The sequence below is a fragment of the Phaseolus vulgaris genome, chromosome 1 (genome assembly GCF_000499845.2).
Source record: "Phaseolus vulgaris cultivar G19833 chromosome 1, P. vulgaris v2.0, whole genome shotgun sequence".
Classification (NCBI taxonomy): Eukaryota; Viridiplantae; Streptophyta; class Magnoliopsida; order Fabales; family Fabaceae; genus Phaseolus; species Phaseolus vulgaris.
Genome location: NC_023759.2, coordinates 25562000 through 25584696, shown reverse-complemented (window position 1 = coordinate 25584696; position 22697 = coordinate 25562000). Strand labels below are relative to the sequence as shown.

Below are 22697 nucleotides of genomic sequence, written 5' to 3'. Positions count from 1 at the left end.
GCTACTAAATAATTTTGATATGAAGAAAATCATAAGTAGTTTTTATGTTTTTCTTTTAACTTTATATGTTGATAGAGAGATATAATTATTCTTAAAAAATACATAAAATAAATTTTATTTATTGTATTTTAAATATATATAAATAAATATTTTTTTATTTTTTTAATAATTTTTTCATATGACAGTAGATGATTATTGTTATTTAAAATGTTAATTTATTTATATCAGTTGCTGATACCTAATATAAAAGTTTTTATAAAAATAAATAATAAACGTTTTTAGAGGTAGTTATAAGATTAGAAAAAAACAGAGTTCCAATTCTTAAGAGTAAAAAATAGTATTGTGTCAACAATTATAAATTGAAAATTACATAAGGTATAATGAATTAAGGATAAGGTTGAAAAACAAGAAGCATAATTTCTTACACACTCAACAAATATGCCTACAAATAATGGTTTACTTTTTTCCAGTAATCTCTCTCGGTTAATGCCTAAACAATAGATTTTCAAGCATCAACAAAGAGCAATTTCGCAAACAAAAACCAAAGAGCAGTGCTTCTGAACAAAGCCTTTGCGAAGTGGCAAAGGAGCAATGCGTGTTAACCTTTGAACTAGTTGCAGTGGCCAGGGAGCAATGGAGCATTGGAGAAGGTTCACGTTCACGGTGCCCATAATGGAAGAAAGATTTGGGTTTTTTTTTTCATAATTGATGTAATTTCATTTCATATTTTCTGAATTGGATAAAAAAAGAGCAGTCATACTTATAGTATACAATTCTAATTTTTTATATTAAATTAAACTTTTCACAGATACTACTTAGAATAAATTTTTTTCCATTTCAGAAAATACCAAATGGAATTACTATTGGGAAAGAAACAGAAGATTTGTCCGGGAAAAAAAAAGGATTCGTGGATAGGAGTGAAAATGAAGTTTGCATGCTTTTTGTTTTGGGCAAAGAAACTATATGATTGCTCTATATTATGGTGACCTCCATGACATGAACTTCCACTATCTAATTAAAAACAAAAACAAGATAGGTTATGAGAACATTATATTTGTCAAATAAAGGCACAACCTAGCTGCTGCATTTTCAACTGGGCAGTTTCTGTTAGCATCCTTCCACACTTCAACCCTTTTCACACCTACTGAAGACAACATTTCTAGTTTGAAGCCTTACTTTAACTGTATCTTTTATAGACTCACAAATTCTCATTACTCTAATCACATATCCATTCAATATTCTGCAACGCCATGCCTCAGTTCAGTTCATTCCATCACCATCCCTCTCAAGCATTGCACTACCTCCATTCCAGATGTGTTGCAATTCTCACCCAAGGGCAACATATAAACAACCTTGGCCCTTCCATTTTTGTGTACCCTATTATGTGGTCCCTCCACAGTCCTATTATTGTAGGTACCTGATGCAAGTAATTGGACATAAACACTATAATATGTTAAACTTGCTCTCCTGTGTATTTGTTTGTTTTTGCAACTGTTATTTGACTCATATGAAAAGAATCTGTACAACGTTGAACAGAAAACCAATGTGAACAGGGGTTTCTTACCAGTCAAATAACACTCGAAATATCATTTTGGTCTTTGTTTGTTAAAACCTTATATCTAAGTTTTTGTTTGTATTTTTAATATTTCTTGTAACTCTTTTATATACTTGAAATAGATTAGTTGTTTTTAATTTCAAAAGATGCAACCAATATGTTTATCAAAGGTTTAAAAATGGTATGAGAAATAATATTAATAATAGTAGTTAAAGTTACTTTTGGTAACTGAAACAACTTTGTTTCGAATTTCATTCACTACAGATTTTATTTTAGGATGTTAATAAGGATTTTTTTTTTATCTAAACTAAAAGTAATTACATACTTACTTACGAATTTTGATTTTGATATATATAATTCGTGTTTTTCATGGAGTTAAATTAAAAAAAAAATATTTCATGACTTTAAATTTGGAACATGTGTCGAAGACAAGCTTGAAAATGAAACCAAAGTGTAAATATTTCACAATATAAATTTCATGGGAAGAAGACTTCATATCGGTGCAAGATATGTATCATGTTTAAGAATTTGTTTGGATCGTACATTCAGTTTTTTTTTTTACTAATATAAACACCAGTAAGATATGTATCATATGTTTTTTTTTATCAGCTATAATATGTTGATATGATCCTGGAAGAATGTTTTTGAGAAATATGTGTGACAGTTAGTGTGTAGCCCAATTCTGTTTTTACCTTTATGTCTTGGATCTACTCAACACACTATTGAGATTTTGGATCTAAATTTATAGAAGATTTGGAGCACCCGTGTTCCATTTTATTTTATTTACTAATTATTGTTGATAAAAATTATTTCAAATTAAAAGAAAAAATGACGCTCGATGCTTTGACTCACTTATTTTTGATTATATAATTTATTACTTTTTATTTGAACGGTGCTTTGAATGATCATCTATTTTGGATTACATGATTTATTTTCATCTATTTAGTCGGTGTGCTTGAGTCACCCCCACCTTTTCAGTAAGAAAACATTAAAAGCATTTAATAGAAATTTATTAGTCATCTCTAAACAAAGAGATAAAACTTGAGGTTGTTAAAGTGAAACTGAAATGAAAATACAACATGAGAATTACTTGCAAGTGAAATAGTAGAAGAAGTGATTCTAAGAAGTAAAAGCAAAAAGGTGAGACTCAACTAAATATTAATGGAGTGTGCTACTTGAGAATCGGTGATGTCTCAAAGGATTACTTTCGGAGGAAAATACTTTTGAAAATTTTAAAAGAAATATGGAGTACAAACACATGAGGTTTTTATATTTTTTTCGGAAGGAATGAATTGCTTTAAATGTATTTTTTATAAGGATTAGAGTATTTCTAAAATATTTTGTTTTATTTATTTTATTATTTATTGTTAAAAAAATATTTTTCAGATAAGTTTAACTTATAATATTTATAAGTAAACAACTTTGTAGACTTTTTCCTAATTTTTTTTATTAATGTCACATTTACTTCATAGCGCGTGACAACTTATTATTATTTAAAAATATCATTTTATTTGAGATAATTTGATAAATGATATTTTACAAATTATTATACTTATCTTCAACTTAAATCAGTGGTTTAATTAAGTTCAAATATTTAGTTTTCTTGATTAAACAATCACTTTAATTAATTGTCAGTTTAGTCATCCACATTTTTAAAAATAAAATATTTTTTTTTAAATAAAAGTTTTCCTATTCGTTATTATTATACAACTTTAACATCTGACACTATGTTTTAGTATAAATTTTTTTCTTATTATCATTTGAATTTTTTTTTTTTTAAAAAGTTCTTGAAAATATAAAATTGCATCACATTAATCCTTAAATCTAAAAGAATTCAAAATCAGTCTCTAAACTTAGTTACTTATTATCACTTTAATTTTCAAACACATGTTACTTAAGCTACATATGAATTTTTGAAATTTAGACTAATTGATAGATTACTTTTTCAATACCTTTTTTTTTATCTTTCATAAATTTACTATCATGTTTACGTATTATAATTGTTCAATTTTGTATATAAAAACTTTTCAGGAGTTCAACCCACCAACTTTTATAAAAATACAATGAAAAAATGAGAGTTTTTATTATATCAAGGTATACCCATTTGTTTCTTGTAAGAGAATTAATAACTTATTTTCAAAATGTTGCTCCTTTTAGTTTTTAGTTTTCCAAAATGCTTAGAAGATCCTTTGACTAGTTCTGAAATAAGTTTATTTCTTATAGCACTACAAGAAAATCATGAAATAAAAACTAATTTTTAGAGACCAAAATAATTAGTTACAATAGAAACTAAAATAGAGACCATTTTAGAAACTAAAAAAAAATTGGTTTCTAAATTAGTTTCTATTATTTTCTATTATTGTTAAATAGTTTTTAAATTGGTATCTAATTAGCAACTAAGGTTTTAACTACCAATTATTTAGTTTCTAAATTTGGTAGCAAAAACCTTGGTTGCTAATTAGATACTAATTTAGAAACTATTTAACAATAATATAAAATAATAGAAACTAATTTAGAAACCAAATTTCTTTTTAGTTTCTAAAATAGTCTCTAATTTAGTTACTATTGCAACTAATTATTTTGGTTTCTAAAAATTGGTTTCTATTTCATGATTTTCTTGTAGTGTAGGGGCTGTTTCAAGTTTTAGTTTCAGTTTATTTTCATAAATTACTAAAACTAGATAGTTTAGAAATTACGAGTTTTTTTTCCGTTTTATATCCTCACTATAATTTATCTGACACTTAATTTGTCTAAAATATCTTTAATATTTTTTTTATATTATTTATATTTATTGTACTAGTAGGCTAAAACCGAGAGGTTCAAGCCGAGAACTACATAGTAAACAACTAAGAGATGTTAGGTTAAAACCGAGAGGTTTAGACCAAAAGCGAAAAAGACACATAAAAGAATAAAACAAAATATAAATATTATTATAAAAATAAGAGCTCAATTAGATAAAAACTTACAAGAGAGGTGCACAAATAATAAAAAAGGTGTAGAAAGAAAGCCCAAAAGTAAAGGGGAAAGACCATTAAAGAAGCCCTATAAATAGGAGTTCAGAGTAAGAAAAAGGTAAGAGTGATTTTATCTGATGAACATTAAACTACTTCTGACTTTGGCATCGAAGCGACTTGCAGGTACCCCCCACCTGTCGTGAGGAGAAGCCGAGAGCACCTGCCGTGAGGAGAAGCCGAGAACACCTGTCGTGAAGAGAAACCGAGTGTCCAGCCCAAGATAGTGTCCAGCCCAAGATTGAAGGATTTGCATAAAGAATTAATCTTGTTAACCTATTTCGAGTGTTCTTGGTCCCTGTTGTAAGAACATTTTCAGTGTACTGGTAGGCTAAAACCGAGAGGTTCAAGCCGAGAACTACATAGTAAACAACTAAGAGATGTTAGGTTAAAACCGAGAGGTTTAGACCGAAAGCGAAAAAGACACATAAAAGAATAAAACAAAATATAAATATTATTATAAAAATAAGAGCCCAATTAGATAAAAACTTACAAGAGGGGTGCACAAATAATAAAAAAGGTGTAGAAAGAAAGCCCAAAAGTAAAGGGGAAAGCCCATTAAAGAAGCCCTATAAATAGGAGTTCAGAGTAAGAAAAAGGTAAGAGTGATTTTATCTGATGAACATTAAACTACTTCTGACTTTGGCATCGGAGCAACTTGCAGGTACTCCCACCTGTCGTGAGGAGAAGCCGAGAGCACCTGCCGTGAGGAGAAGCCGAGAGCACCTGCCGTGAGGAGAAGCCGAGAGCACCTGCCGTGAGGAGAAGCCGAGAACACCTGTCGTGAAGAGAAACCGAGTGTCCAGCCCAAGATAGTGTCCAACCCAAAATCGAAGGATTTGCATAAAGAATTAATCTTGTTAACTTATTTCGAGTGTTCTTGGTCCCTGTTGTAATAACATTTATCAACTAGTGTATTCATTAATTTTATTAAATACTTTTAATTCAATCTTCTAACTTATATTTTCTTTATTCGGCTCGAAGTGTATAGCGTATTCGCTTCAGCTTTAATTATTTATTAATTTTAATAAATCACGCTGAAAATTCTAAAATACGATCAAAATCGAAATTTTATTGAAATAACTTTTCATAAAATCAATTTTTTATTTTTGAATGACTTTTTGTGATGGTAAACAAACATAAATCTTAGATTCTCATTTTTTTTCAAAAACTCTAAAAAAACTAATCACTAAATTATTGTATACCAAAATCTCTTTAGATAAATCATAAAAAAATGTTCAAAATAATTTCTCTTATATATATAGTTTATTTTTTCATTTTATTTTATGAGATAATTTTTTTTAATATTTATCAATAATAATTAAACATATAACCATAATTAAGTAACTATTATTGAATGTATATATTAAAATGCAGGGAACTAGAATTTTTCCAAACAAAAATAATATTAAATTTAACATTTTAACTTTATTTTTCAAGACTGATTTACTAAAATATAAAAAAAATCGGTTACCTCCTAAGTTATTTTTCATAAATTTCATGAACTCGGAGATTCATGGTCGATGAAGACGGTATGTGAAGAAAAGCAGAAGCTGAAAATGGCGTTTTGGGTTGTTGACTTCACAGAACACGATGAGAAAAACTTGCACAGTGAAGAATGGTGGAAAGGTACAGGAAGAGGTGGCAGCAACGTGTTCGAGGTTTAAGGGAACCTGAGAGAAGCATTACCCTCCTTTCGTTTATTATAAAAAGGTTGCAGAGAAAGGGGAGGCTTGCAGAGACACACACTGTAACCTGTGTTTGCTTAGCGTCACCACTAATAAATTATTGCATGGTTTCTTGCACCTACCCTTTGGATTGTTCCCCCTTTTTTTTATTACTTTCTAACATAATTTTTCCTTCATCCTTTACTGCGACCCAGCTTTCCATGCATATTATCACATGCACTTTCTTACTTCCACAAACAAACCCTAGCTACCTCCTCCCCCATCTCCTTTTTTTTTCAGACTTCTTTTATCTTCTTGCATTCACACCTCTTCAACATGTCTACTCTTTTCTTTTACCCTCCTTTTAAGATCATTATTTTTTTTTAATTTTAAATTTCAGGAATTATTGAAAATCTTACGTACACTATAAATAATATTAATTAAATATATATAACTAGAGACAATTCTCAATTTACAAACCCATTTTATAAGAATGATTAGACATAAACTTGTTTTTTAATATGAATTATGGTCATGCCTGCTTTATGTTAGGTTTGTTATACAAATAAGATTGTTGGGTTATTTGAATGACGTGAATCCATATGGTGTAAGTTTGACGTTGAACAATGTTTTTTTTTAAGATTATTTTGGTAGTTTTTTTTTTAAAAGGGTTAGAGTACCTCTTAAATATTGTCATTTATTTATTTTTTCATTGTTGATAATTTTTAATATGATATTATTGGAGATCTCACATTAATTAGAGATAAGAGCATTTCATAATATGTAAGTGGTGTAAACTTCACCTTATAAGTCAGTTTTGTAAGGTTGAGTTAGGCTTAAATTCCACTTCTTAATATGATATCAAAGTCATTTAAAGTCTATCATAGCGAGAGATTGTTGGGTTTATCAGGCCACCTGCTATCGTGCTGCTATTAGACCACTCATATAATACAAGTTGGTAGGTATCAGCGTGAGAGGAGTGTTGGAGATATCATATCGATTAGAGAGAATATCATTTTATAGTATATAAGTGGGTGCAAATCTCACTTTATAAATCGCTTTTTTTTTTATCAGTGATAAAGATTAAATAAATAGGAACCACTTTAGAGGTAGTTCAACCCTTATACAAAACTATACTCATCCCCTGAGCACAAAACAAAGACCAAAGCCAACATCCAGCCAAACAACTAAGATAAATCTAACACTCAAAATCAACATTAAATCATATTCATTCAAACCAGAGGATCAAGACACCAATCAGAATAAGAAAAACAAGTCAACGATACCTTGGAGACGACCCACGACCAAACTTTTAATTGAATAAGAGCAAACACTTCTGAACCATCCACCACCCCTCCTTTAATTATTATCTTATCCTTGAGACTCCAAATCTCACTTACTACAACGATCCAAATTGTCCCCCACACCGCATTAACAAATTCAGATGCGTTACACATCCTAAACTGTAGAAAATGAACACAAGGATCAGAATGATCCATGGACGTCAAGTCTAACCAAACATAGTACTGACTCCAGACAAGCCAAGATAACCTTTACTCGAAGAACAAATGGCGGCAAGACTCCTCTTCTATCCCACACAAAACACACATACTGTTCTCGGTCACTACTCCTCTCCTTACCAAATTAGTCTTGGTTTTTTTTTTCAACAAATAATTAATTAAATTAAAATAAAGGGGACACTTCAGGAGTGTCCCAACCCTTATACAAGAACCAACACTCCAAACCGTCATGCTTACAAATCAAATTGCAGGATTAAACATAAAATTGTGCATAACTCAATAGAGATTGCACAATAAAGGTTTGCTTCCCTTTTCATAGTGACATATTGACAAGCAGCTGGAATGCTGAATTTTTGAAGGTGCAGATTTGTTGTTGTCCTTGTGAGGCGGTCTTAGCTTTCCAGCTCATGCTCAACCAAATTAGTCTTGGTGGCTATCTTATTTTCTAACACCCTTTAAGCAGTGATATAGGCTGATGACAAAGTCTTAGTTCTCCAAAACTTTACATACATGGAATTGTTCCCCCTTCTAGCGTGCCCCTTAAAAAAACATATGTAGAATTAACCGAGCAAGAAGAAAGCTCGACATCCTTCCAGACCCAGCTATCATCCAAATCCAACTCCAGTCTCAAATCCTTGAACTTCAAAAGAAGTTGACTCCGAAACCTTTTCCCACTCAAAAAAATTCCTTCTCCAAGCTAATTTTCACTCCCAAACTCCATAAACCCAATTCCCAAACTCATCCAACTTAGACTCAGAATGAGTGCTCAAAGAACTCAGTCTCAGAAAAACACTCTTCAAATCACCACAACCCGCCCAATTATCTTCCCAAAAAACTAATTTTCTTCTTGTTACCAATCTTCCACTTGAAACGATCTTCAATCCTTCCCCAACTCTCCAACGCCTAAACCTCTTTCAAGTCTTTCCACCAGAAAGACTCTTTTACATTATTCCTTTGATCTCTCAGTCTTCTCCAACCTCCGTATTTGGACTCAAGAATATCCTTCCACAAACCACCTTTGTTCGTCCCTAGACGCCAAATCCATTTTCCTAAAAGAGCAATACTGAAAACTTTCAAATCAATAATACCCAGACCGTCAGCCTCACGAGACTCGCAGACTTTCTTCCAAGAAGCCCAAACAATCTTCCTCCTTTCTGACCCCCACCCCAACAAAAAATGTCTCTGGATGCTCACAATCTCTTTTTAACACTACAACAGGAAATTTATATAAAGACATAAAATAACGAAATTGATGAAAGCACAAACTTAATTAGGTAGATCCTCCCGGCCAAGGAAAGAACCTACCTTTCCATCTACCCAGTCTAGACTTCAATTTTTCAAATACACCACCCCAAAAAGAACCTCTCTTGTGACACCCCCTAACTAACACCTCTTTTCGATCATGCCTCTTAGTTGTCATTACCTCACAATTAAGAATAGTCGCAAATCGCTGCAATGTAGTCTGATCAATCCCCAACCCGCCAATCCCACTCTTCAAGAAATTCACCTTAAGACCATAGCACAATTCAAAACTATTTAAGGTCACCTTAATGTTAAACACACTTCTAGAATTGGCTTCACAAAATAATAGAGTATCAATCCCAAGCTCTGACTCCGTCTATCTTTGCTAAATTTGTTCTTCCCTTTGAAACGTTGGAACGCGGCTCCGTTGAGACAGAGGGGACCCTACCTGTTGAATGCACTCCGATGATCAAGTCAGTACAAAGCTTATAAGAAACAAGAAGTAACTAGTTTCAATCTTAGAAACAGTCTAATCGAGTAATAATTAGTAAAATCAAAGTGTCTTTTAATCGAGTTATAATTAGTTAGGAATGTTATTTTTTTAAAGATTATAAGGACTTAGAAAGATTAATTTTTAATTTGTGGGGTTATGAAATGATTCAAGTATTTAATTTAACTAATTCTACACTAAAATACTAATTCAAAATGACCCGTCAAAATACATAAAACCCCATTTTTTACCATTTTGATGACTACATTAGTAAAGTTTAGCAATGTTCCACCCACCAAACATGACCATGAATGAGATGATGAGTAACTATAATTTATAGCTAGGGCATGCATGTGGTAGATAATAATACAAGTGTTTATATTATTTGGGTGAATCAAAGATGGTCAGAAAACAAGTAACGTGATCAGAATACATATATGTTTCTCGGACCCACACTTGCACACGGTAAATATGCCTCGATCAAAAGCTAAAATGCAAGAAAGTTACATAAGATGGTCAGAATAAGAGTTACATGGTCAAATGCACCTTTTTCTCTTGGCCCTGACCTTCCTTAATTATAGTGTTCCTGAAAACAAGCACTCTGTGTAGAAGGACTTTTTATTTTTCAATTATCAATCATCACGTAGCCCACATAAAGCATGTTCATGAATCATGCTGAATAATGTGAAGCCAAGTTTCCAAAAATCTACTGTCTCAGAAGAATATTATTAGACAAAACATCCATGATCATATTCATACATAAATAATTCCAAAATTTATTTATATCTTATAAAGTTTCATTCATTATTTTTACTTATAAAAAAATTAGTCTTCCAAATTTTCTTATCTGTCAAAAGAATGAAATAATATGAGATGTTTTGGAGATATTTTAACCATCTTACAACAAGTGATTATGTATATATATAACTTCTAAAATCACTAGCCAACAAAACCTATTATTACAGCTACAACAAAAAAGCTTCCTGAGACCATCACATCAACTACCCAAAATCGTCTTGTCATTTAAACCACATTGATTCAAATTAATCGTCTTGCAATTTAAACCACATTGGTACAAATTTAATGGGTTTGTCTAATAATGAGAAATGAATATTGGAAGTTTATGCTTCATTTATTTATATTTTAATGACATTTATATTAATAATGAACTTCTTCACATTATATCATATGAACTTGACAATTGATATAAATGTACTGCCATTCAACATAAAATTTATGTTAGGCAAATTATTTTCATTTATGAGACATGACTATTTTCGTCTGAACTAGCATATATAAGATTGTATATTCTTAAATATAAATTAATTTTAGAAATTAAGAATAACTAGTTATTATGTTAGCTAAGTTAAATATTATTTTATAAATTAAAAATTTATTAATATTAGTTTTTATTATAAATAAAATTTATAAATTAGTTTTTAAATTATTATCTAACATTAGTTATTAAATTGTTGATAAAAAATATTAATTATTAAATTTTTAATTATTAACTATTTTAAATTTATACTTAAAAAAATTATCAAATAGAAATCAATTTTTAAAGAAGAAAATAATATACAAAATTATACTAAATTCATACAACATTTCAGTATTTCCTTTATTTTTTTTATCATGTTAGTTATCTTTACTTTTTATCAATTATAAAAGAAAAATTAAAATTCATTTTTTCCTAAATTGAAATTAACTTATAATACACAAGTTCATTTATATAAACTTTATCATATAATTTTTCAATATTTTTTTAATTTATGCATATGCTAATTTTATTTAATAATATTCTTTTTAATTTTTCTTTCCAGTATATATATACTTATGAAAAACTCATCTAAATACCTTTATACCGTTTTTTCTCCTTATTTCTCTTTAAGATTTTTGTAACACATAGTATTTTACTATTATATTTTTATCTTTTTTTTATCAGAATAAATTAAATTAACAGCGATTTTTTATCTCTTTCTATAACATTAACTATTTCTTATAATTTTCTCTATATCTTTTTTCTTATATTCCTTTACTCTAAAAAAATTTGGAAAAAAATAAAAATTGTACAAAAAGTTATTTTTAAATATGTTAGGAAAACAGTTGTACTTTTTTAAAAAGTAATAAAAGAAAAGAAAAAAATTAAATAAAACATATTCAGCAGTTAGTTTTATAGTGATTACCTATTTAAAATTAGGAGTAAAAATGTCCGACTAAAAATAAACACCAAACTAAAATATACTATCATAATAGTTATAAATAATATTTAGAATTATTTTAACGGAAAATCAATCTCTTTGTCAGATACACTGGTTTTTTCATGTGTATTAAAAATAGAAAAATAATACATTCACAACTCTTCAGTATACAATCCTTTTTTTATTTTTATTTTTATCAACAAATAATTAATTAATTAATTAATTAAATAAATAAAACACTTCAAGGTAGGTGTTACAACCCTTATAATAAAAATCTATTACCTAAGTATCTTGCTCACAAATTCCATACCATAAGCAAACTTCACCAAGGCACAAATACCTAGCAGAATTATGCATTAAATACTGCAGAATTATGCAATTAAGAACTGTATAAAACCCCTTATACAACCTTTTTCTTTGCTTAAAATTTTATTTTTTTTATGAAATGATAAAAATATCACTTTTTTTATATTATCAACTAAAGATTGTATAGTGAACAAGGTTTCAATATATCATTTTGCTTTTAACAATATTCTTAATGTAAATAGTTCAATCTAATCATTTTAAAAATACAAATATCACAGAAATTCATAGGATTTGGTTTTGATCTATATTCCAATGAATTTTTTTATACATGTAATTAAATATGACCCTGAATTTATTACAACAAAATTTAAGTAAGAAAACATCTCTCTATGACATTCAAAATATATATATATATATATATATATATATATATATATATTTTGTTACACTTGTCAAACATACTTTATATAAGGATAGACCCCAGAAATTAAGGAAAAAGAGTTCTATGTTCATGTATATCCATCAGATTATCATCATATTTTTCTTCATCTTAAAGTTATTTTCAAAGTAGTAAAAACGAAATACTATTACACTACAAGAAAATCATCAAATAGAAACCAATTTTTAGAAACCAAAATAATTAGTTGCAATAGTAACTAACTTAGAGACTATTTTAGAAACTAAAACAAAAATTGGTTTCTATTATTTTCTATTATTGTTAAATAGTTTCTAAATTGATATCTAATTGTTAAATTTAGTCTCTAAAACCTTAGTTGCTAATTAGAGACCAATTTAAAAACTATTTAACAATAATAGAAAATAATAGAAACTAATTTAGAAACCAATTTTTGTTTTAGTTTCCAAAATGGTTTCTAATTTAGTTACTATTGCAACTAATTATTTTGGTCTCTAAAAAATGGCTTCTATTTCATCATTTTCTTGTAGTGTTAGAAGTTACATTGATAAAAATCTATTTATGGAAATTTTCCAATGACCTTAAAATTGCTGTCGCCCTAAATACTTGCAGGTGAAACTAGATTAAAATATGCTAATCACTTACTAAACACAGAAGGAACAGTTAATTGAAATATTTAGTGAGAAAATTTGTAAGATAAAAAGGAGTGCACCTACATTTAATGTTAAATTAACAAGATATTTTAATTAATAAGGATTATTTACTTTTAATGTATTCTGATGATATGATATGTGCAGTCATAGGAAGATATATACCATTAATTAAAACGATATTATTAAAGTATTTTTCCTTAACAGTGTGTTAATTAAACAAATGAATAAATAAATAAACAAAATTGGTAGGAAAAAACATACTGGCGATCTTTTAAATAATTTTTTAACATTATTATTATTATTATCATAATACAAATGAATAAAAATAAGAAAAGTAGTCTCCCAAAATCATTATAGGCACCATCAGCAATTATAAGAGTGTAGATTATGTAAAAAAAGAACAACACTTATGGTTAATATATATCCTAATAATAAAAGAATATTTTAAGTAGCTAACATAAATACGAATAACATAATATCATATTGATTATATAAAAGTGATGGGACTTTTATTAATAATATTAATAATGATAATAGTAATAATTTAATAATAATAATAATACTTCCATTTAGTTTCAACACATGATTTGTATTAAAAAATATATGTAATTTGTAAGAAAAAGTATAAATAATCTGTAAATGTATTCTTGTAGTGGGTTGAGGGGTAAAGATGATTACTAAATGAATGAATTGATGCTGAGAATATTGTTTTTGTTTGTGGGAAAGAAGTGTATATTTTGGTGAGGATTTATAGCTAAAGAGTTCATATATAACATGATGATAAATCGATTTATTGATAGTAATATTTGGCGATAGTTTAATTAATTAGATGATTTATTTGTATTATCTCTAAATTTCGTACTCTTGTACCGAGAAGGACTTCCATATGATAAGGGAAAGTTTCGATTCTCAAAAGTAATGAGCCTCTGACCTGTTATGAAGACTGTCTTAATGAGGTTACGGAAATTCGCTTTGAATACGGAATTTCTGGAATTCTGCGTTACCATCTTTAAAATTATCATTATATTTATTACTCCTACAAGAGGAAACTGATATTCTTGAAGAGAAATTCAGGCTAAAAAAAGCCTCACTTTAGTGGATAGTAGTGTGAGATAATAATATCCTTAATACTTTCGGGGAACTGGAAAATAAAGTTAAGTAAGAAAAAATAAGTATATTATACGTCATTTTGTTCTACTTCAAGTTTTTATTTTCAAATTAAAATTCCAAGTGAACTTTACAATTAAAAAATAGATTAAAAATAATTAATCAATTTTTTGTTATTTTTTTAAAATGGATTAATTCTACCTTCCTTCACAAGATTCTCTCTTCCTTGCTATCTAGAAGGAGTTCATGGTTTAACGAGCAGTTATTTGTCTGTGATTCATATGCATTATCCATTATTATGTCTTGTTAACTTGTCATTATGATATCTTATTCAAAATAAAATTGAAAATGTCACGTATTTTATCTTTATAATAAAAAAATGAATTATTCCTCACCACAGAGCTAATCCAACAAAAACTATATATAATGTAGGTATCACGAAAAGAAGGGTATTTATGTAGAACTAATATAACGAGAGTGAAGAATCCTATAAAGGTAATTTCGATTCTCAATATTTCACCATCTGAAAACTCTTATATAAATTAAGACCCTGTTTGTTTTATACTGGGAATCAATTTGACACACACACATCCTAATTCCACAACATATTACAATTGGACACACATTCCCATCACCAGCATGTTTGGTTACGAGGTTAAACGCATGTTTGACGTGAATTTCTGCATCTAAACAAAGCTTATTAATTATATATAGCTTCTACATTAATTTTTTGACCAATTTAATACATTTGCTTGCGTTACAAACGCGTGTCCGAAGTCCAAATAAACGCTAGTTCAACCAGTCAAAATTAACTATAACCAATCAAACATTAAAAGAAATGGAATAAATATTATTTATAGCATCTGGTAATGTTTAGAATGATTTATTCCATGTAGGAAAAAAAAGATGAGTGCATTAAAGAAGTTTACTGTGTTGAGTGTGGTTTATTTATATATAGAGAGACACTGAGACAGAGGATATGTGTAATAGTATTATTATTTTACCTAGGTTTCAGGTTCAAGAATCATTTTGATATTTGTTGGTGTGTGCATTGGAATGGAAGATGAGAGGCAGAAAGAGGCAAAGAGTCCAAGGCATGGCCCCGAGAAGAGTGAAGCGGTTCGGTCAAGGTGGACTCCGAAGCCGGAACAAATTCTCATACTCGAATCCATCTTCAACAGTGGCATGGTCAATCCTCCAAAAGATGAAACCGTCAGAATAAGAAAACTGCTTGAGAAATTCGGCACTGTGGGTGACGCCAACGTCTTCTACTGGTTCCAGAACCGACGCTCCAGATCCCGCCGCCGCCAGCGCCAGATGATGCAGCAGCAAGCAGCCGCCACCGCTGCTGCGGTTAACCAGCCTCAGCCACAGCCACAGCCTCAGCCTCAGCCTCATGGTCTTGTTGGTGGTGGTGCAATTCAGCATGATCATCATAATCAGGTCAACCTTGTTGCAAGTGAAAGTGCTACTTCAAACATGGGTCTTGGTTCTTGTGTTTCTTATGATCTCCTAGGTGGTTCCTCTTCTTCATCATGTAGTGGTGGTGGACAACAAGGCATGGCTGGTTTCTTTTCTGCTTCTTCTCCTCAAGTGGGTTTTCCTGAAATTATTGACCATACCTCACCTGCATCATCACTTTTGTTCCCTCCTTTTGATCCAAATTTGAGCTTCCAGACTGGTAATTAAATTGCATGCTTCTATATTATTACTCAATTTTTTGGATTTTTTTTAAAAGTTATTATATATTTCACCAGAGAAAATGTTGTTTGGATTAATTTGCTTATTCGTTGTGATCATTTTTTCAGATTTTAAAAAATTACAATTTTTTTTTGGAAAATGTTAAATTCGCCATCAGAGATTTGCTTCCAGAAATTAACTTTTTTTTTAAGTGTAACAGGAGGCTTAAAATGGGTGCTGTGAAATACAAGTTATGATTAATCGAAGTGTTTATTACCTTAATGGTATATTTTAATGAGTTTGGTTTGTAAAAGTTCTTATTTTTCGGCTGACTGGGTTTTGGGTGGGCTACAGAATAAAGTAGCAACCTTTTCCCTGATTTGACAGTTCTGTGTTTGAATTGCATGAAAGTTGTACTTTCCGGAAAAACATGAGGCTACTTTCCGGTTGCAGTTTCTGCTCCTTCCTTTTTATTCTCTCACTTCTTTTTCTGGTTTCTTCAAAACTTCTGTACAAAGATTTCCAAACCCTAGATTGTTGTTTTTTACCCTCATTTTCATGTTCTTTGTTTCTTTTCCCCCTTTTGGTAATTTGATTTCTTCTTCCCTGTATATGCATCTCTCACGCCATGTTACTAGTTGAAAGGAATCTAATATGTTCACCATATTCATAAGAAATAACACTATTTTCATTCACTCTTTTTTAATGTTTTCATCTAATGTATTTTTCTTTATCTTTTTCCTCTACATCATTTATATTATCTCATTTATTTCTGCCCTATTTCCCGTGCCCATCAATTATCAAAATGCTTATACGCAAATAGAATTTTCTTTATCTTTTTCTATTACTAATGACATGGTAATCAAAGTAGATTGCCAGCGTAACCATTTATGTAGTTTATAATATTGTGTTTAATGACTTTTTATTCACCATAATTTTCATAATTGGCCTAAAAATTTGAGGAATGTATTCAGGTTCAAAGCGTTTGCTGAAACATTCATAGGATCATCTTGCTTTGCTTTACCATCTGAAAATTAAAGTTTTAAAATGAACCATACTATATATACATCCTTATTTTACGTGATCAATTGTTGAGGTTCTAATAGCTTTTGTTTTATTTTGTGGGGTAGGATATGGGGGCACCAATATTTCAGCATTCATCACAGTCTTTATCAATGGGATTGCAACAGAACTTCCAAAGGGACCAATAGACATCAAGACAGTGTTTGGAGAAGATGTTATGTTACTTCATTCCTCTGGAGTGCCAATTCTCACCAATGAATTTGGATTCTTGATGCAGAACCTTCAGCATGGAGAAAGCTACTTTCTGGTTGGCAGAATCTTCAAATCAATTGCTTCTATTCCAAATCATGTGTTGTCACTTTTAATATATATCTGAAAATCTCCCTTTTTCTCTGTTTTTTTTTTCCAAATTAATTCATTAATTTTATTTTCTACAGGTATCAAAGCCAACATAAGTATGAGCACAAGTATCATCAGCCTTAGCAGCAACGGAAGCTTCCCTTTCGAGTTTCTGAGATTGGCTTCGACTGCTCCTCTTGTTTCCTTTTAACTTTTGCTAATGTCGTAATTTTATATATGTGTCTCAAATAATAGACATAATCTATTGTGTGATTATAGGATTCAATATCTATATATGTACCTTAGAAAAAAAAAACCTATATACTGTACTTTCTTATCTTGGTTTTAGTACAAACATGCTTTTAGAAACTCTATATTATCAACTTGTTTTTGTTTCGCCTTTAACAAGGGAGAGTTGCGTTTGATACATGATTTCTTGAAGATAAAAGGAGTGATTTCTCCGTTGAATAGGGATGTGACGCCATATACTTACGTTTCAGATTGGACTCAAACACACATGTCATTAATGCATCTTGCATATATTTCTCAAAAAAGTTCTTTGGCATGCATCTGAATACGTTTTGTGATTAAAATACTCACTTCTCAAGATATATCTTCTTACAAGAAATTAGTCAGAACTTGATTTAAACAATATAGCTTTTCTCACTCAATATATAGGCGGTGCTAATAAATATAATGATAAATAATATATATATATATATATATATATATATATATATAAATATATGGAAGAAGAAATAATGAAGAGCACGTGGAATGTTACTTTTGATCCTTAAAATGGTCATAGAAATAGAGACAAGGAAGTGGCGGTGGGGAATTAACAAACCAAAGTGAAACATTAGTACTCGGTTGGAAACATATCTAACTTTCTTTGACTTGTGTTGTCTATCTTTTTCCCATCTATTCCTTTCTTAAGGAGTGAAAGAGGGGAATTCAGATAATTGTTGACGATCACAGAGACAGCAACAAAGTCTATGTTCATTGGATTTCATTGAGCTTCATCAGTTTGCAAAATTGTTTTCTTTTCATGCAAACAGGAATCACTAGTCATCAACACTCTACCCTTGTAGTGGAAAGTGATGCGGCATAGTGCTGCTGCTTGCTGCTTGCTACTTTCATCTCCAAAACAATTCAAAAAACATGCCTTCACAATTTTATGAAGAGTCATTAAATATCACTCCATTCATATTAACTGCTACAAGTTTTTACTCACTGATATCAACTTTGGGACTTTAATAATATCATATTTCCTTAATATGTTTTATGAAAAAACTCAAAAATTCAATGATTTTTTTCACAGATTAAAATATATAATACTTCAGAAATTTTTTTAACATGAGTTCATTTTAAAATTTTAAAAAGTTTATTTTTTTTGTTGTCGCTTTAATAGATAAATCTGTCAAATAGTTTATTAAGAGATATGATTTTATTATTCTGAACTGTCTTTCAAGAGAATTGCTTTTGGTGAAATGTGCACGTGACATTTGTAAGGAAAATGTACTAATTTATTAAAGAGAATATTCTAACATTTTAAGGCCACTCCAAGTGTGTAAAGGCTTCTTTATCATCTTATTGTTCTACATTTAAAAATAAATTATTGAAGAATTTATTGGTGACTTTTTTTCATATCTTATATCAAGTTAAAAAATCAACTATTAATACTCACTCTTATGTTATTGCCTATGATTTAGCTTTTATTTAATAAATAGTTGAACTATTATTAATATACACATTGAATGTACATGTTTAAATAATATAAAAAATATGCCCTAAAAGTAATATTAAATATTAATTAATTTTATATATTAAAAAATATTAATATTTAAAATGATTTTTATTGTTAATAATAATTTATAAAGTATTTTTAAATTGATATTTAACATTAATAATAAAATTTTAACTATCAACAACTACTTTATATTTTTAATTAGTTTTTAATTAAATTAATGATTAATTTATAATTTATAATTTATAATTTAAAGTAGTTAGTAACTAAAATATTAATAATTAATGTGAGATATTAATTTAAAAACTAATTTATAAAATTTTATTAATAATAGAAACTATTTTAAATATTAATAGTATTTTTAGTTTATAAACTAGTGTCTAACATTATTAATATAATAATTAATTATTATTTTTCTCTAATTGTCTTTAAAATTAGTTGTTATTTAATGATTTTTTTAATGTGTGCAATGTTTTTACTAATTATTTAATATTTATTAAACAAATATTATATCAGTTAAGATAATTTATTTGTTATAAAAAATTTACATTAACTATAATATAATTAAAGTCAGATTTCGAGTTAAATTCTATCTTTAATATAATATTAAAATTATTAAAAATTTCTTTTAGTCGAGATTAGATATATTATTCTTTATTGATTTTTTTATATATATTAATACATTACAAGAAAATTATTAAATAAAAATAAACTTTAAAAAAAATTAATAGTTTTATTGACTAAATTATATACTTATTTTAGAAATTACAAAAATTATTAGTATCTAAATTAGTTTTTATTATTCATAAATAGTTTCTAAATTGATATTTAATTAGTTACCAAAGTTTTTAGCTACCAACATTACAAACTAATCAATTTGTAGCTAATTTGATACTTTTGAAACTATTTATTAATAATAGAAACTAATTTAAATATTAATAATTTTTTTAATTTAATTAATATAGTAATTAATTATTTTTAGTTTTTAAAATTAATTTTATTTAATGATTTTCTATGATATCTTTAATATAAAAAATATATTACGAGATCTTATATTAATTAGCATATAAGTAAATTATAATATATAAAATAATAAATTATAATATATAAAAAGCTATAGTGACTAATATATATTACTTCCATGTTTTCCACTTTGGTTCTTACAAACTAAAAATTGTTGTGACAAATAGACAAGTCTAGGTAGTCATTGCCTATTGTATAGGGTCTCTCTCCACTCTAGGCCAGTGTCAAATAGCCATTGACTAATTTGTAGCGTAGGCATGGGATTAGAAAAAAAAAATCTTAAATATACCATGTTGTATAGTAAAACTAGTTGTGAATTGTTAAACCACACTACAAAATTTTTATTAAATAATAATAAAAATTATAAATAAAAAATATTTAATCATTATATTAATTAAATTAGATATTATTTTAGAGATTAAAAAATTATTTGGATCTAAAGTACTTTCTATTATTAATAAAAATTTATAAAATGATTTTTAAATTGGTATAGAGATCAATTTAGAATCTAAAATATTAGTAGCTAAAATCCTAGTAGCTAATTTAGATACCAATTTAAAAATTACTTTATAAATTTTTATTAATAATAGAAAATACTTTAGATACCAATAATCTTTTTAGTCTTTAAAATATTTCTAATTTAATTCAATAGTAACTAATTATTTTGGTATCTAAAATTGTTATAATTTTATAATTTTTTTGTAGTAATATTTTATTATATACCACTATAATGTGTACCAAGTAATGCATTAAATATTTCAACAAATATTCTGATTAGTAAAATGCTTTATACTCTAAATTTGTATTTGTTTCAATAAATTTGTTGATGAGACATTTTTTAAACATAATACTCTATTATGTTTTTATGTTGCTTATTGGATACACTATAAATCAGGTAATATCATTTTAATAATTATAAACATTAATTACAACCCATCAATGATAGAGTCTATTACAACTGTATAAATGAGCACATCAAACAAAACAAAGATGTCATTATTACAATATTAACAACACTCAAATATTAAATACTCAATTGAGCGTTGGAAAACCTTTTACTGGTGCAAGGAGAATGAGAGGAACTAAAACACAATCGAAAGAAAGGAACCCATTATCCATCCGGTATCAGGTACTATTTTATCCCCTTCCAAATATAATTAATATATTATTTTTGTTTATTAAAATAAATTTAGTAAGTACATCTTGAATCCTAGGTTTATAGTATAGGTGATTTTTTATGCAAAACTCTTATATTTATAATATTTATTTGAGAAAAATTTAAGTTTAATTTTAATAGAAAACATTTATGTAAGTTTTTAAATAGAATTTTTTTATTTTAATTTTTTATTCAAAATGACAAATCTTTCTCAACTTGGCGATATTGATTATGAAATTTTTATACACAATAAATAAATAAATCATAAACTTTACATCATAAATGTTAAATTGTTGTATCAATTTGGGAAGGTCAAACTTAGATGAAGTCAATGAAACCAAAATTTAAATAGTCACTATTAGTTAATTTTTAAAAATAAATCATACCGTTAGAATTACTCTCAATACAAGTATTACTAGTATTACTAGCAGTACTATTATTACTCTCAATACTAGAATTATTAATACTACTAGTACTACTAGTATCACTAGCAGTACTAGTATCACTAGCAGTACTAGTATCACTAGCACTACTAGTATCACTAGCAGTACTCGTATCACTAGCAGTACTCGTATCACTAGCAGTACTCGTATCACTAGCAGTACCGGTATCACTAGCAGTACCAGTATCACTAGTACTACCGGTATCACTAGTACTACCGGTATCACTAGTACTACCGGTATCACTAGTACTACCAGTATCACTAGTAATCCTAGTATTACTATACCTACTACTATTACTAGTATTACTACAAGTACTAGCAATACTAATATCACTACTAGTACTAACAGTACTAGTATCACAAGCATTGCTAATATTACTAGTATCACTAGCACTAGTATTACTAGCACTGATATTACTAGTAGTACTAGTAATGCTAGTACTACTGCTAGTACTACTAGTAGTGCTAGCATTACTAGTAGTACTAGTATCACTAGCAAGAGATGCTTAAATACCAAGTCTTTCCTCGCCAGAACTTTCCTAGACATGTACTTTTTCACTACTATGCTCTATGACCAGCAACAAGAATAACTTCTCTACTGTGAGAGATCATGATCATGATAACAATATCACAACAAATTTAAATGATAATTAATCGTTCACGTCATCTTCAGAGTAACATGATAACAGATTCTTAAATATCCGTTATTTCCATGATAATATGATAGCCTATTCAAATAATAATTATATCTTTCATCTTCAGAATAACATGATAGCAGGTAAAATATCTTTTTCATCTTCTATCTACAGAATAATATCACCACAAATAAAATATTTCTTTATCTTTTATGCAACAGATATAATATCACAACAAATAAAATTTAATAACGCAACAGATATAATATTACAACAGATAAAATTTCTCTTTATCTTTTATCCCCAGAATAATATATTTCTTTATTTTTTATCTCTAAAATAATATCTCATAAGATAAAATATTTATTTATCTTTTATCTCCAGAATAATATATTTCTTTATCTTTTATCTCTAAAATAATATCTCAACAGATAAAATATTTCTACAAATAAAATATTTCTTTATCTTTTATCTTCAAAATAATATCA

General features: G+C 28.2%; 2 protein-coding genes across 2 annotated transcripts; one reads left to right on the top strand and one right to left on the bottom strand.

Moving 5' to 3' along the window:
- Window positions 1-14995: 14995 nt before the first annotated feature.
- Window positions 14996-17580, top strand: LOC137816131 (WUSCHEL-related homeobox 11-like). The gene is made up of 3 exons (XM_068619222.1): window positions 14996-15845; window positions 16975-17174; window positions 17305-17580. The coding sequence occupies exons 1-3, from the start codon at window positions 15221-15223 to the stop codon at window positions 17320-17322; spliced, it is 843 nt and encodes a 280-aa protein (XP_068475323.1). The 5' UTR covers window positions 14996-15220; the 3' UTR covers window positions 17323-17580.
- Window positions 17581-20902: 3322 nt separating this feature from the next.
- Window positions 20903-22192, bottom strand: LOC137815761 (uncharacterized). The gene is made up of 3 exons (XM_068618874.1): window positions 22137-22192; window positions 21519-22057; window positions 20903-20934 (listed from the first exon to the last, which is right to left on the bottom strand). The coding sequence occupies exons 1-3, from the start codon at window positions 22190-22192 to the stop codon at window positions 20903-20905; spliced, it is 627 nt and encodes a 208-aa protein (XP_068474975.1).
- Window positions 22193-22697: the final 505 nt, after the last annotated feature.